General features: G+C 34.1%; 1 protein-coding gene across 6 annotated transcripts in view; it reads left to right on the top strand.

The window, feature by feature from the left end:
- Positions 1 to 16,986, top strand: part of LOC139992526 (nephrin) — a 132,170-nt gene extending 115,184 nt beyond the window's left edge. Inside the window, exons 11-15 of one of the 6 annotated variants that reach the window (XM_072013432.1) lie at positions 2,243 to 2,584; positions 13,402 to 13,689; positions 14,339 to 14,433; positions 15,100 to 15,369; positions 16,430 to 16,986. In XM_072013432.1, coding sequence (XP_071869533.1) covers positions 2,243 to 2,584; positions 13,402 to 13,689; positions 14,339 to 14,433; positions 15,100 to 15,369; positions 16,430 to 16,507 — 1,073 coding nt within the window. In that variant the 3' untranslated portion in view covers positions 16,508 to 16,986. Of the gene's footprint in view, positions 1 to 2,239; positions 2,585 to 13,401; positions 13,690 to 14,338; positions 14,434 to 15,099; positions 15,523 to 16,429 lie in introns of those variants that run through there. The other 5 variants (XM_072013431.1, XM_072013430.1, XM_072013433.1 and 2 more) reach the window with 5 other exon arrangements.
- Positions 16,987 to 17,190: the final 204 nt, after the last annotated feature.

Here is a 17,190-nt window from a genome sequence, read left to right as displayed (position 1 = left end):
CCCTTTGCGACGCACGGCGCCGCTGAAAAACTTATCCCAATCTCACTTTGAATCTCAATTTAACCCATACCTTAAGGAGTATCCACAAAGGGGGCAACAAAAATTCTAGTACCAAATCAGTACCATCCAAAGTGTACAAAAACGAACAAAGGAACGAACACCCTCTTCATTCTCTATAGAGTGTCACAAAATATTTGCAGGATTTATAGGATCGATTCTAGATATCAAGACAAAGAAAGATGTTCATATACAAAAATGTCTTTTGAAGCATATCTTTCAAGTTATAAATAATTTTTCGTTGAGGGAGAAATAACGCTAGCTACACAAGCAAACACAAATACATGCTTAGCTCACATCCCAATCAATTAGTAAAAACGTTTTGAGTAGAAAATGGAGCAAAGATCGGAGTCTAGAGATTCCCGGCATATCGACAGATCTCCTAATGTGATTTAGTTGAGTTCAAGATAGTCCTCAGTAAATATAAATAATTAACGATAGTCAGCCGCTAAGCAAGTATCTACGTATAATGTCAACATTCCATTACAAACCTTACTTATTGTCTTAGACAGACTGTAAATAATCTGGAGCTTAAAAAAAATTAACAATTTCATTTTATAAAGTAATGGATTTATTTTTATGAATTCATTTATCGCAGCTAGATGATATAAATAATAGAAAATTCCATGATGAATTTCAAAAGTAATATTTGTAACATCGTCATCTTTAAATTATTAGCGTGGATAATTAAAAAAAAAAAAAAGAAAATAGTAAGGAACATAAGAAAAATTAACTGGAGTTGATTAGTGTGGCTCTTGAAAGATTCATATGTATACTTTGTTATGACCGTTTGCGAAGAGACGCGGTCGCAAGGAAAACGCGTCAGCGAGAGGCGTAAATTCTCGCTACGATTCGGCTAATCGACGCCGCGAAAGAGTCGTTCCCCTTGTTTCGATTAGGATAACAGGGGTGGTTAATTGAAATCAACACTGTGTTAACAGGTTAATATGACGAATATATTCAACAATAGATTACATGATATTGCGAGCGTCACAAGTATTTGACGATGAGTACAGTTAATGAAAATATGACCCGACTTGACGATATCTCTCGATGAGTTAGACTTTACGAACGGACTGAAGTAAGAGTAGAACCGTGGTAGACTTGTTGACTGTTCTGACGACGAAAATGGACTACCGAAAGTGACGATGCTGGGTCAGAGGAGATCTAGGAAAGGGTGTGTCTAGCGCACAGGATCATCGGATTTGTTGATGACAGTTTTTGGCCAGGAAAGTGAGGGTAATAGACATTGTTTCTATTGGCTATTACGATTGTTGGTGGACTAGGAGGGGCCTTACCGCCCTCGATGGAAGGTTGGTGGTGGGAAGCATCGCACGTCTGGGAAAGACTAATTTTAAAGTGTTTTCCGGACACAAACCAGAGATCTTAGAAAACGCTTTCGTAGAAAAGATCTTTGTTCGATCTGAATGACTTTAGTTGGAATTTTCTAAGATTTATGGTCGGTCCTTGAGATTCTTAAGGGTACACAATAAGGATGTGCAGACATATGGTTGCCATCCCGCTCGCGATGCGAGGCCCGGTCCAGGTAGAGAGTACCCTATGTCATTTATCTAAATGAATTTAAAAAAAAAAGTATGAAGTACGAATAGGATCAAAACGGTTCACCAGCTGATTCATCAATATCGATATATGAGCCGTTCACAGGCTAAAATAATTAACTGTACTTTTTGAAATTTTTATCAATTTTAGCGCCAAAGCACTCGATTCTTACCTTGTACAGTTTCATCGATTTTCCAATTTTTTCTTTTTCTTTTTACCAAATTATTTCCACCATAGAACAAAGTTGTTTATAACTTGAAAGATATCCCTCAGACGACATTTTCCTATATAAGCTTTTTCCATCGTTTAGATGTTTAAAATCGATCCTATAAATGTAGAACTCAGAAGCCAATACTTATACTACCTTATACTATCCCCTTATAAGAACACCTCTTCGTTGTCAAAACAGTCTAAACGTTCTAACAATGACAGAGTACGAATATAAAAGACTAACTTGCACCAATTAATTTTTGAACCATCAAAATATCCCTCACATATTTTGTGACACTCTGTACATAAGAAGGAACCCTTTTCGACTCTCCCCCTCCCTTTTACCCTCGTAAAATCCGCCGATGTAGCTGTAGAAGAAGCTGAGGCTGGTGTGTTGTGCCCGGTATGGTAGCAGGTGAGAGGCTGGCGCAACCTCCACCCCCGGAGAATTGTACGATCAGAGAAGAGAGTCGGACAACGGTCAGGGTGAGCTGCGCCGAGAGCGAGTACATCGACCCGCGCACTGCCACCTATGTGCTGCAAGTCTTCGACGCAGACACCAGACGCCTATTGGCGTCCGCGACTAGCATGACGCCTAGCATGCTCGAGATCACCGATCTACCAGCGGAGAGGAGTTACTCAGGACTGGTTCTCTCGCTGAGGATCATGACGGAGCACGCGATGAGCGACGCCACGGTTCTTCACAGCCCGCACTTTGTTCAGGAGGGTAAGACACTGGAGCATCAACGATACCCAGGTAGGGGCCAGCTAGTGTTCGATTTCGAGTCAGCGTGCGCCATCCGTGGACCACATATAAATTCTGTCTAGAACACTGAGCCAGAACACGATCGTGGTCCAGATCGTCCCTATATTCTCATTGATCTTTCCTTTTCTATCGGGCAATTGTTGTTCTTTCTCTCACTTCCTCATTTTTTCTTTTTATTTTTTACTTCTCCTGCGAATTGCAATTTGTTTCATTAGTTATTGATTATCGGAATACTTTTCGGGGGATTATGTAATATATTTGATGGAAATTTCTGTACTCGAAGCTGAAGACAATCAATTGTTATTTTGTAGAATTTTGGGAAATGTAAAATACCTGGAACATTGAGAAATGTAGACTCTTTGGAAAAATATTTGAATAGTTTTGAGATCATTGAAGTCGTGGATCGTCCTTTTCCTTCCGAAATCTGACTATCCAGTGTTTGTATCATGATCATTGAAACGTTCTTTTTTTTTTTAATTTGTTGAAATTTATTTCCTCGATCTCTCGAATTTCATTCATTATTAGTAATGAGGATCATTTTATCGCGCTTGTTTCAAAATGAATAAGGATATTCTTTTTGATGTTGTAGACCAGTTAGCTCCCGATAAGGATAGATTCTATCAGAAATGTTGAATCTAATTCAGTGCCAACCCAACTGCCGAATTAAATGTTGAAGTTCGAAATAGTGGACCATCCACACTGAACTGCTCGTAAATTGAAATCCGATCAGAATTACGTTCGAACTAGTTAGTCTGCTTGATTTGTATGTTGCGCATCATCGATATCGCAGCTCATCCTATCGATCCTGTTTCGGTGTCCAACCAACGAATCTTCGTTTTTAAGAACACGATTGTTCCAAGCCTCTCCTGTGAATCACCTTTCTAAGATCTTTTCATTTTATTTTTTTCATTATCACAATAAAAAATTTCTTGTGTTCCAATTCCTCAGCATGTTGTAATTTTTGAGTGACATTTCGATTTTTTCACATTTTTCGACAGTTTCACATTTTTAATACAGTTCTAAAATATTAATTAATACAGTTGACCGCTAACAAAATATACTTTTGCCCTATTGAACAGGCAATATCAGTTAACATTAAATTCTTTTGCATAATAGAGACAAATAAAATTTTCGAAGTAAATTCTACAAGTAACAAATCTGATTATTCTATTTGACGTACTATAATAAAATCGTGAAAGAGAAGTAACCTACAACTTGCGACTTATCGATTCACTAATATCATTAGTTGATAAATTATTATACAAACGGAATATATCATCAGAAATATTCTTATTTTAACTAATAATATTTGCTTTAACTTCATTCGCTTGTTGTTACTTTTGTCTTTCTAAATAATTTTGTCGAAACATAAAAGCAACAATCCAACAGTTGCGTTAATAGTTATTACTGAAAGTTAATAACTAGGTTATCAAAAATTTAAACAACACAACGTCAGCAATGGCGTATCTATCACAAAGAGTTTTTCAGGTAACAAACTAATTTTATAAGATTTATTTGATTGCAAACATCAGTCTCGTTATTACATATTGACTTTTACAATTCAACTTAATCGTCTCATCACATTCCACAATATAGCTATCACGAGGATAAAGATTAAAATTATTGCAATTCAATCTGTCCTTAATTTTGTAATTAAAATATACCTCATCAAGAATGAATATTCGACACTTTTTAATGGTACTATATCTCACATTTCCATCTCTTTGATACAAATTCTGCACCATAACCGAGTAGCTTTAGTGTTAAACCTCAAATGCAAAATTTATTACATGTTTAGCTTCTATTCGTGCCGCTGTACCTCATCCAGATATTTCAAATCGAACAGAAGAATTAAGTAATCAGACGTCACTACCAAGATAGTCGTTAGTACAAACGAACATTCACGTTAGCATACCGCTGTCAGTTAGGCCGGTGTTCGACATTGAATCGGCCCTGGAGAAGAGCATCACAGTATCAAATTATGCCGTCAAACGTGTCCCCGATAGTTAATCCAGAATTCACGATTAGCCAACATAATCCAGACTTAATCTGGATCAAGCAGAGATCGACCGACCAGCCGTTTTAATCATTAAATCATTGGATCATCCTAGGAAATCCGACTGAAAATCTGATCCAAAATTAACGCTCGCCTACACCGAAATTAACAGAAAACCGAACACCGGTGCAGCGTAAACACGGAATCAACAGTATATATAAACTCGTGGAAATGATCAGCAACTTTGCCTCCAGTCAATGTTGACTAACAATAAGAATGTGTGATGTTACCACGATTTAAAACTAATCTCTATCGATCAGCCGAATAGAATTGAATTCTGTTGTTAAACCGTTGGATCAACTTATCGTATCCATTCCATCGATGGAAGCACGATTCGAGATTAATCTACCAATTGATCGCCGATTTAGATCGGTATTGAATTGTTCTAGACTGAAGGATGAGTGGATGAAATGGATTTTGTTGAGATATGTAATAAAATGTGAGGATCGCAGGAAATCGATATGATAAGTCTATTTTTGTAGATTTTAACCATTTCAACTTTCGCCATTCAATATCTGAAAGGGAGCAATACAACGTAATTGAAAAGGGGAATAATGCATCGAGTACAGAAAAGATAGAAGATTGATAAATGATATAGATCAAGGATTTTTGTTATATTACGATCCATACTTTTAAAATGTTCAGGAGGATGGGGGAAATACAGATTTAATGCAAAAAGGTCAGCGGAAAAATGTATTTTTTAGATACACGCGAAGACTTTTATATAAAGACTGTCCTTACTTATATGCTCGCCATTATATATACTGCACGAAAGTTAAGCCCTTGTACGAATATAATGTTATCTCTTCCTAAGAACAATAAATTTGGGTAACTAATTCTGTTTATACACGGAAACTAATGAGCTTTAAATGACGATATCTTTTAGGGTTGAGGGTTAAGACATATTTTAATATACGAAACATTTAAATATTCCTTTATCTTCAAAAGACTACTAGCGCACGAGAATTACATTTGTGACAACACTATCTAAGCAAATAAAACAAATACATAATTATGGAAATATGAAAACTAACAACAAATTAATGACCAGAAAAGCGATATTCATCTTAAGAAATACACAAGTCATACAAATATAAATTACTGCATTATTTATTTAAAAAATCCAATCTTAGATATCGATAATCGAATTTTTAAAAAACATTCTTCCTAAATTCTTCCAAATCTTCCTAAATATCATAAAGGTATATCTAGAAAGATTCACAAAAATCAACAATATGAACCCAGCCAACAACACAAACTGTCAAATTCCACCAAACATAGAAACAAACTAAAGAAGGTAACAAACTCGTCTGCGCTTTCACTTTCATCGTAACGATTAAGCCATCATCAGTGATTCTACGTGGTGTACGGTGATCAAATTTATAAACGAGCATTAGTCGACGTCGTGTGTCGTGTCGCCGGTTATTAAACGGTTCGTAGCCGCGTTAATCGTTAAAGTGAACTATAAATGGGCCGCGGAACCTGATTACAAAACGTCTTTCAGCTAACCATGGTTTATGCGCGGCCGCGAATATGCAAATGGACGGGCTCTTTGCAAATTCGTGGCGAAAGGTTCCCGCGTATACATCCTGTAAACGGTTAGTATGTGCATAGCAGAGAAGTCGGGAAATTCCTGGTTCCGAGGGACACCACTAAGACGACCGCGCGTACGTGAGGACCAGCTGTAGAGCGTTCAACCGAAATTGGTCTGCGGCCAAACGCGATCCTCTGCATCATCAGACTTCAAGAAAGAGATAAAAGAGAAGGAAAAACGAAAGCTCGATAAACTCTCTTACAGAGAGAATCGTGTGCATCAGATGGCTCACAGAAATATCCTACCGGCCATAATTTATTATATGTCATACGCGTTAGGAGCACGAGTATTGTCACACTCTCTACAAATAGAATAATTTTTTTAACAAATGATTTGAATTTTTTTGAAAAGTTAGAAGAATTATTCTACTGGATGAAGCGTCAAACAAAATTTTGAAAAAATTACAGATTGAACTTGCAAGAAAAATAGCAAGGATTGTCTCTTACAACTCTTTTATTTGAGACTGTAATGACAATTTTAAAAATACGGTCTGTAGATTTATGTCATATACGTGCTGAAAATTTCATGGAAATCGATTGATGTAAGAATAAGCAACAGACATCGAAAGATTAACAAGAATGTGCATTACGATTAACGGCTGTTTTTAATTGTTTGTAATTCGTAGCAACGTTAATCGATCTGGATGACATTTTCAGCATACGTGTAACTGATATAAATCTGCAGAACGTATTTGTTATATTTTCATTACAGGCTCAGATAAAAAAGTTGTAAAAAGTGACTTTTACTATTTTTTCGCGATTCCAACCAATTACAATTTTCTCCAAATTTTTTTACACGTCATCTAGTAAACTAATCCTTCTAACTTCTCAAAAAACCAAGTCATTTGGTACATTTCTGAAAAAGTTATTCTGTTTTAAAGAGTGAGCCAATACTTATGTTACCAACTGTATGTATTTATGAAATAGATCAAACAAATTTCGCTTCATTTCCTATTTTATTGTGACCTGCATATGATGCAAATAAAATAATAGATTTATGATAAAATAATTAGAGACTAAGAGAATTAAATTTATACTTCGTATCGATAAATGTCTTAATACTTATGGTCGGCAGTGTGTTTGAAAACTTACAGAAAGTTTTTACGAATGTATGAATCAAACTAATCAAATATATAATATATAGCTTATAAGGATAAAAGTCCCCTCCTGGACAAAACGGAACAAAAAACTATCTCAATTTGCATTGTCAAATAGAATATCGTATTTCTGTAGGGAAGAAAAGCAATAATTTAGTTATTTAAACAATTTCTCTGATTTTAATTTTGAAAGGTACTAAAGTTTGTTCTCCGATTTTAATATATACAACGATCTCGTTACTACGCGAGTAACCGTACCAGACAAATTATCCTGTATTTAAAAAGTATTTTCAAAAAAAACAAACAGAGAATCTAAATTATAAGAATACAAAATTGCTTTCGGATTAACTGCTTTTCACCCTGGTAATAGCAGAGATGCTGATGGCACATCTATGTTGAATCCAGCCTGCTGCGTTTAATATCAACTTAGAATCACAGAAGCAGAACAAGAGGGGTACTCGTTTAGAGGAGTTTGTAAATTTAAGTGGATTCTGATTAATCTCGAACTTGAGTGCGAAGCGTAGTTTTGGACAGTGCATCTGAATCCCAGATTCATTGCTAGCGTAACGATAATTCACGATCTCTGCAAACACGTCGGACCACCTCGGTGTAATCGTGTTTTAACGCGAAAAACTGTGCCGAACCTAGTCACGTTCCCATCGTAAATTAAAACGACAGTCCCTGTCTAAATTACGAGTATTGTAAAAATAACAAGCTTGAAATAAGCGATACGATCGTGTAGAATTAAATTGGAAACGTGCAGTTCAATTTTACGTGAACGATGAGAGGTATTTATTCTGACAAAACTTCTGACGACAAAACGACGGACAAAAACTTCTATAACAAACATAGAAAGTTTGAAACACATCTTACAAAATTATTTCTTGACCGGGCAGATTCAATTATATCCGTAACAAGAAATACATACCACCGATGTTGACAAGTTTTTATTCGAGATATAGTCGAAATTTACGTAGCTGTAATACTTCAAATTTAATTGAATTTCTATTGAACGTATGTTTATCTAAAATTGCAATGTAACATAAATAATGGTAAATTCTGAAGCAAGAAACCAAAGTTCGTAACAACATCGCTTTTTCGTACTTTTCAATTTACAGAATTAAATATACTCTTCTAAAATTGAGAATTTCCTGTGTCGTGTATAATCTGAACTTCTTCGCTTTTTTGTACATAAACGCATAATTTTTTAGATCGAGTGAGGTATGAATCGCTAATCGGCCATTCTATACGGAACAACTAGACTGTAAATAAAATTCAAAAATGAAAAATTCAAACAATGTATTTTTTAAACTATATCCATAAAAATTTACGTAAATACACGTAGTTTAGTAATAATAATCTAATAAAATACTTTTTCCATACTTCAAAATTTCATTGGTCATTCAATGAAAAAATGGAAAAGAAAAAAGAGATAAAACTCAATTTCGTCTATCTTCCGATCCATTTCGAACGTTAACACGACGATCGATCCGGAATAAACTGAATCGGCTAATTGGCGGTTGGACGTCCACTTACATGGATCAACTCGATCAACTGAGGACCGCATGGCATAGACACGAACACGAGCGGACGTGACAGTGTTACATCGGCGTAGAGATATAATCGATTAATCCGAAATTAGCTGGATCGGTTAATCCGCTCGAGGCAGTTGGCGTCGAAACGAAATCGACGTTTCCAATCGGCCGCGATTAACGTCACTATCTCTCAATATATTCTATAGAACGTAAAATGATACTGAAGCGACAGAGAAAATAATCTACCTCCCAAAAAAGGAAAAAAAAAACAAAACGACAAAAAGTAGAAAGAATGATAAGAAAAATTAAAATAACTGAGTGACGAATTTTCACATTTAAGATCCCTAGTTATTCTAAATTTCTTTCATGGTCACCTTTCTGAAACTCATGCATTTCCTCCCTTTTATTATCCGAATAAAGAATTTTCTATATTAAACTATCAATAACTTCTAAACGATATTCGAATTTTGTATTTCAATTCTACAATCTTAATTAATCTTTATATCCACTGCTAAAATATGGCTGTTTCTTCATTCCAAATTTCTTCGTTTTTTCATGTCTTTATTTTTAAAGAGCCAATTATTTCATTGAAATTTCTATTAATTAATCTCTAATATATTTATAATATAATTTATCTTTATTATAATATTCTTATTTATGACTATCTTCTACTTATTCGAACCTCTCTTGCACAAATCAACTAAAATTATTAATGAAACTTTGCAAGTCGCAAGTTATAAGTTTGGAAGATTACTAAATTCTCTCATACAACAAATATCGCAATAAAGCAAATAGAATTTTAAGAGCAAAATTTTAAAAATATCAAAGCAAAGTGCCAATAGAAATTAACTGTCCGTCAAAAAAGGACGAAAAGAAGACAATAAAAAGAAAAATAGGAGAAAGGGGAAAAGAGGGAAGAAAATTTAGTCAAAATGTCGATTGGGATTCGCACGATGGAAGTTGACTTATCATTTGAAAAGTTTCAAAAAGTGACAACACCATGGAAAGGGTTGAAGCGGAAGTGCCTTTACGATCGTAATCCCGGAAGCGTACATTTTTACGAGCCTGTCATGAATGTGTCACGATCTTTTTCTCATTCTTTCGTACTATAATGTCTATCTCTTTCTTTCGTACCATAATGTCTACCTCTTTCTTTCGTACCATAATGTCTATCGCTTTCTGTCGTACTATAATGTCTATCTCTTTCTGTTTCGACTGTGCCCCGAAAACTCGGTGGAAATCTGTCCGTACTTTTAGAACGTCATCATTTATTTGACACGTTTCGTTCATTCATTTGTTGAGGTAGCTGTGCACTGAATGGTCCATTTTCGTCCTTCCATACTATTGTCTTGAAAATTGGTGTTGTTGTTCGAGGGAAAACGATTTCCACTGCGGAAACAGAGGAGTTTTTCTGGAGAACAATTTCTGTGGGCTTCTTCCCTTTGGAGACGTTGCAGGAAAACATTTCAAGGTTGTCTCCTGTGTTCTTGTTCGATGGAATTGTCGTGTAATTTCTCTTTTGTATCGTTTTATATAAACCTCATAGAAGCAAAACTGATCAACACTCCACTTTTTCATTAGTTTACGATTTTATTAATACACGATTAACATTCAACTATCAAAAGAAATATTTTTCGCTTCAATAAGTTCATTTATCGCAAGAAGATGATACAGATAATGATAATATTTCAAGATATTAGAAAATAGTGTTCGTATAATAACATCATCATTTCCTCATACTTTTCAATTTATGAAATTGACCAGTGTGGCTTCTGAATGGCTCATATAATGCTACGAAATTCAGCTATAGGTTATTAACAATAAGTATATTGTCTGCATTTTATCTGTGATTCTCAAGAGTATCAACTTTACAACAATCTATACCACTCTCATGTTCTATCAGCTAGAAAACTGCCCACAAAGAGTGTCATTCGCAAAGGTGACGATTTTCTAAATAAAAAATAAAACTTTCGTTTTCCTCTATAATAGAGTAAAAAGACTAATTCATGGAGTGATATAATGTAAAGGAAATTGGAGCACACGGTGACTCGTGGAAAGAACAGTAGAGAAATAGGTGTTGAAGGGCACACCACTATCAGGAGAAATAGATATGAGATATTCTCTGCTTGCAACGTGCCGCGCTTTAGCTTCTCATCGTAGATCTGTGTTTCACCTGCCTCTCTGTAGACACCTTGGCCCTCTTACACAGTTCAATTAATATTATCAATGAAATTGTACAAAACTACAAGTTGTAAATTATCGATATCAATTAGTGCCAATAATAGCGCACAATAAATAATAAGCAGAAATAATAAAATGGTGCAAATAAATTTGGTAATAAAATTGTTGAAGTTCTGAAATACGGGGGCCTATTTTTCTTTGTTAAAATTGAAAATTTTAAAAACTATTTATGCGATAAAAGTCTGTAGTTTACAACTTACCATTTGTAAGTTCGTTAATATTATTAGTTTATAAATTATCGTGCAAGAAGGCCGTTGTCATTGCATGCGAATCGTGAAGTTTTGCTACGGTAATTCTAATGTAGTGTGGAAGAGGCCTAGATGACATACAGCTTTTTTTCACTGCCATAACGAACATTGTGACGTTGGACAAGGTACTAAATTAGTTTTTAAAACGTATATTGTCAGCACTGAATCTACTTAATTGATTATGATTAATCAGTGAATCAGGCTGTATATTGTCGGATTCGTTAGCAAATTTCTTGTATATTGAAGTCTTAATGAAATTTTTAATTTAGTAGAAAATTCGTCTAATGAAACCTCAATAAATATCTTAACACGATCGTTGTTCATAGATCTTTGTACCTTTCCGAAGATACATATTCTAAATTGATTTTAAAAGCCTTGATGTTTACGATAATAACTTCATCTTTATATTTCATAATCTAGATATCAGTAGCAGCATTCGTTACGATACTTTCTTAACAAAGAATATTAGATAAGAAACATTATTACGTAGGAATGGAATGTTTACATGGAATGTCTATTTCAAATATTTTGTATTCGAAGGATGTAGAACAGAATTCGTGAAATACATTAAAACATGACCATACGCGCAATCCAAAAATATATAACGCGATCCCAGTGTGAAATATTTGTACGATGACGGTTTTTATATTATATTTTATTTACACAATTGTCGATGGCTAAATACGAAACCCATTGGACCATGGTTAATCATCCCAATGCTCGTTTATTATAAAGATATTAATCCATTATTAACTGTAATGCGAAGGGAAAACGTAAATCAAATCGAAACTCGAAATGACACGCACAAATAAAAATCACGATGGCGCTTCAATGACCTTGTTTGTATTTCTTACGCCAACCATTTTTTATTTTACAATATAACACTTCGATTTCTCAACATGTAGTTTTGTTGTGAAATGAATCCGAACAGTATTTTTGTATACGGCTAAAATTTTATCACTCTGTTATTATGACGTGTGTATAGTAACTATAATAAATCTCCTTTAACACTTACTATTTTTTACCAGAATAAAGGAACGGAATACAATGTTCTCCGATAATATTAATGTCATAAAAGAAGTTTCATACACAAAAAAGATGTTAAACAACCGAAGAAACTGATCTCCAGAGTGCTCAAATTTCACTATATCCAAATCCAAAACAAGTAACGCGAATAATAGTTTTGGGAGGAAAGAAGATACATATGTATGCGTATATGAAAATCATATGAAAAGCTACACAAGATATTTACTAAATAAGTACAGCTTTAGATAAATTCACCATTCTTCTGACTGTAATGTGTCTATACTACTTGTCTGATCAGATCTGGTTCTCTACTTAACCAAGGAGATCTATTCCAGTGACATCTTTATTCTACTAATCTAACTGGAATCAATCTTACTCCATTGCTTCTTGTTCTCATTTATTACCCAGATAATCAATTAGTCTTCTGTTTAGATACTAATTCTCTTTCCAATTCACCTAATCTTTCCGACTCGATTACATTTAAAATTAAAAGCGGTTAGCTATAGACTTATAATTAGAAGAATCAAATTTCAGATATGTCAATAGCTAAATCATTTTTTTAAAATGATTATATTGCTACGATAAATAAAATTTTGTAAAATAAGAACTAATAAAATTTTCAATGAAATTATTTCATTCCCAGTTATACGTAAATATCTCAATTTTTAATGAGATTTTTTTCTCAATAAAATAGTCATCAGTAAAGTTCAATGACGTAAACTTCCAAGATTTGTTTTTACAATAAGTTTCTAAATTCGTGTGACAGATCATCGTTGAGTCGGATTCCATCACCAATCACGAAAAACGTGTATTTCATAAATAATCCTAAAAATCCATAAAATTGTATCCACGACAACAATAACGGAAAAATTTCATTTTCAACGGTTGTAATCGCAAGGAGAGACGTTTATGAGTGTCTCAAGAAGCAATCCTTTCGTCCCCCCGAACAATGAGATCCCGCGAAGAAAAGGAAGAGAGTAGAAAGACTCATGGTACTTATCCTGATTTCCAGCTCTGACACCGGTGATGCTGTCGCTGTCTGGACCATTGCTCGGTGCGGTGGTCGGAGCAACGGCAGGCCTTCTACTAGTGATCTTTGTGATAGTTCTGGCTGTGAGATTACGGTATCGACCAAGGACTCAGGAGGACAAGGATTCTCACGACGACGGCGGCATGGCGAATCTAGCCGCGTCCGGAACCGGCAGTTCCTCTCCACGTGATAAATCGTCGACTCTACCTCTCAACTCCGACAGTATCGAGAGCTTCGAGAAGGACCCAGATATAATTCCTCACGCTAATGGTAGGTAATTTAATAAGCGCTATATTTTAACCAAAGTTGATGATATATATGATTATCGGTTAGCACGTTGAGAAACTTCCAACCATTTGATTCTTCGATTATAATATCTATACGGTTATTAAAATTGTATGACAGATGAGGTTTTCTGAAACCTAAAAAGGAAACGAGAATTATTATACAAATTCTTTCGACTGAAAGAATGACTAGATTCTAGCTAGTGAAGAAGTACACTATAAGATGGCATGCCATATATCCACGAGACAATTTATTTTGGATACATACAAAGACACAAATGAAAATGTTATACAATGAGAAATACGCGAACTAAATTTCGTCTATAATCTTCTACTGCAAATTAACGATCTAAAAATGTTACGAAAATTTAATGGTTATGAATTAATAATTAATTTCAGGCTTAACTAGACATAGTTTTATACTAGATCTAATTTTACACCCATTATTTGTTTAATGAGTTTATGTGTTTAATGAGTTTATTTAATTGATCAATACAAATGTGCAAAAATTCGAATGACGTTTCATTAAGAACTCAATAGAATTGAACAATTAAAAACCAATTGCTTTGACGATACAGCAAAGAGCTATTATCCTCAGTGCATTAACAATCATCTTGAACTCTATATTGCCACAGAAAATTCTTACGCCGAGCTATGCAAGAGCACTTCACCAAGATATGTGTTACACCAGCAACGAACGGATGCAAGTACTTTTACCAACACAAGCAGTGTGAGTACGAATTTCATCAATTGAAATATAATACTGGATGCATTTACCTATACATGTACGTAATACATACCACATAAACAAAAGACTAGCATCGAATATTTTGAGATTTAAATTAAGAAACTTCAATGACTAATGTTTTCATATCTGTTAGTTTCAACTATTTTGTGCCAAAATAAAGCAGAATCTTTTACTTGATTAAAATCATGAGAATAATATATCACTCATTTTATGATTTTTTATATCTCGATCTTTCTTTAATTCCAACAAATAAGAGGACTCCTAATATTTTAATGATAACTGTATTACAATGTTTAAATAATAAAATACGCATGATTCTCTTATATTTTTCTTAAATTTAAGAAATTTTCGAAAATAACTCGAACAAGTTGACATGGTTAAAATACTATAGGAATAGAAATTTTTTGTAACCGTAGTGTATGGCACAAGGAATAATATCTCCTTGTTAAAGTTTCCCTGAAGTCCTTTTGCTAGAAATGTCAATAAATGGATGCAAATGCTTAAAAGATCAAATTTCTTATTATTATAATCATTTATTTATACTACTACTCTATTCTATCTATTTGTGAGGCACTGTTATGTCCTGTTATTAAATCACTACATAGTAATTAGCATAATCGATAATGAGTTATCGCTCTGGTTTTGCAGGGATCAGAGCTAACGTACGCCGAGCTGTCGCTCCGTAACCGACGAATACCTCCTAATTGTTATCAGCCAGTACAGGTATCCAATATTCAGCGGCCTCAACTGCTAGCCATGTCGACTCTGACGCGTAGGCAACCAATCCAGGAACCAACGATTTACGCGCAAGTCGCCAGTCATTCTAAGCCGATTTATGTACCACCCCCACATCCGTACATGAGTCGTACCAACGACGAGACCACGGTAGAAACTCCATTAATCGGACATGACAATAAGGTGACGATTAATAGACCTATCCTACCATTTGTTTCTGAGAATGAGTACTTCGAAACAATCAGCTGTGACTCTTCCATAATTTGTTAATATTGCATTGATAACAAAAATTAGAGGTTCATTAGAATAAAAGTCTAGAATGAAATATTGATAATTATATAATAAATTTTGGATCAAGTATAGTCGAGAGTAGATCGAATTGGAAAATAATCATACACATTTTCGGAATAATTTCAATCTATAACTAGACTTTGCGGATTTTTACGCATTTATGGAATATCCAAATATCCAAAACTACACAAAATGTATTTACTATACAAAAATATCAAAAATATCTAAAACAAAGTACTTCTTCTACTATTTAAGGAATGAAACAAATTTTTATTTAGATTCCATTTATATGTAAAAATGTTTGCAGTCTAAATATAATCACGTTAATTAAGTTTGATAATAGATTAGATCCGGACTTTTATAGATTTATGGAGAATTTGAAGGTATCAGAAGCATAGAGTGCACGCAATATACAAAACTAATATAAAGTATCAAAAATACGTTACTCGTTATAATACATATTTAATTCTAATTCAATTAACTTATTATTACTTAATTTACCTTCTCTTGGCTTGGTTACGACTTCTTTAGTTGCGCTCGTAAAAATTTGCATAAATATCCGCGGTCTAACAATAATCGTGTCTCCTTATCTAATAAAATTTCAAACAGTAACACACATAATATTGTATTTACAAAAGCATTCTATAATAAATCTTTAAATACCTCTGTGAGTCACTGTGAATGTTTCCTTGAATTAAAATGTTTCGTTTTGAAAAAACGTAATCCTGATAAATTTCAATATTTTCATTTAAGACAGTCACCATTAAAACCTTCTTCTGTTGATGACAAGACACTTCTTCTACATATCGACGATATAATTCTATAAGAAGAACAAATCTGTAAAATTTAATCACTTAATTTTTAAATAAATTAAAACTGCAGTTTGTAGAATTTACTTGAACTTAAAATTTAGTTAAATTAAGATTTAATGAATGAACGATTTTGTTCACAGATCACCACGATCAGCCAATCGGGTACCTCAATATGGCGTACCGACACGCCGCCAGCTTCAAACGCACCAACGACATGATTCTAAAACATGATCCCAATTAAAGTAACATTTCGCTCTTATACACGTTTCTCGACGCGCCCTTTAATTATAAAAAAGAAAGATAAATTAACCTCTTTAATAAGAGAAACAAGAAAAAGAAACTAAAAGAAAAAATCGAAGAGACGACGTTCTGCGTAGCTCGTTTGCGTGGATCGTGTACGATATGTATTATTGTTAAACTTTCTCGTACATATGTTACAGAAGGTATTTATTAAACTATGAACGATGAAGGATGAAAGTAATTTAACAAAACAAAAAAAAAAAAAAAAATGCACATACACAAATGTTTGCGTGAAGTATAGTACGAATATATTATATATGCTTTCCGAATGATTTGTGATAGAGTTGTTATGTAAATCGAGCGAGAACGATCACGATTTTTCGATATATCATCGGGATATCGTGATTCTCGATACATGTTTCGAATAGTATTCTGTTTGGCGGGTAAAACAACAGACGGCGCAGCGATCGGCAGTAATGGTTCTAATGATCGAAGAGCGTGAAATTGGCGGACACTTTTGAACCGTCCGTAAAAGAAACAAAAGAAAGCATAAAGGCATCAAAGATTTGAAAAATGTCAAATTTAAGAAAATTAAAAATATGTTATGTTCTCGAAATTCAGAACTTTCAGCAACTTTTGTGATTTGAAGCTTTCACTAATT

Source organism: Bombus fervidus, chromosome 11, assembly GCF_041682495.2.
Source record: "Bombus fervidus isolate BK054 chromosome 11, iyBomFerv1, whole genome shotgun sequence".
Classification (NCBI taxonomy): domain Eukaryota; kingdom Metazoa; phylum Arthropoda; class Insecta; order Hymenoptera; family Apidae; genus Bombus; species Bombus fervidus.
Note: the sequence above shows the minus strand (reverse complement) of the source record. Positions and strands in the feature narration are given on the sequence as shown.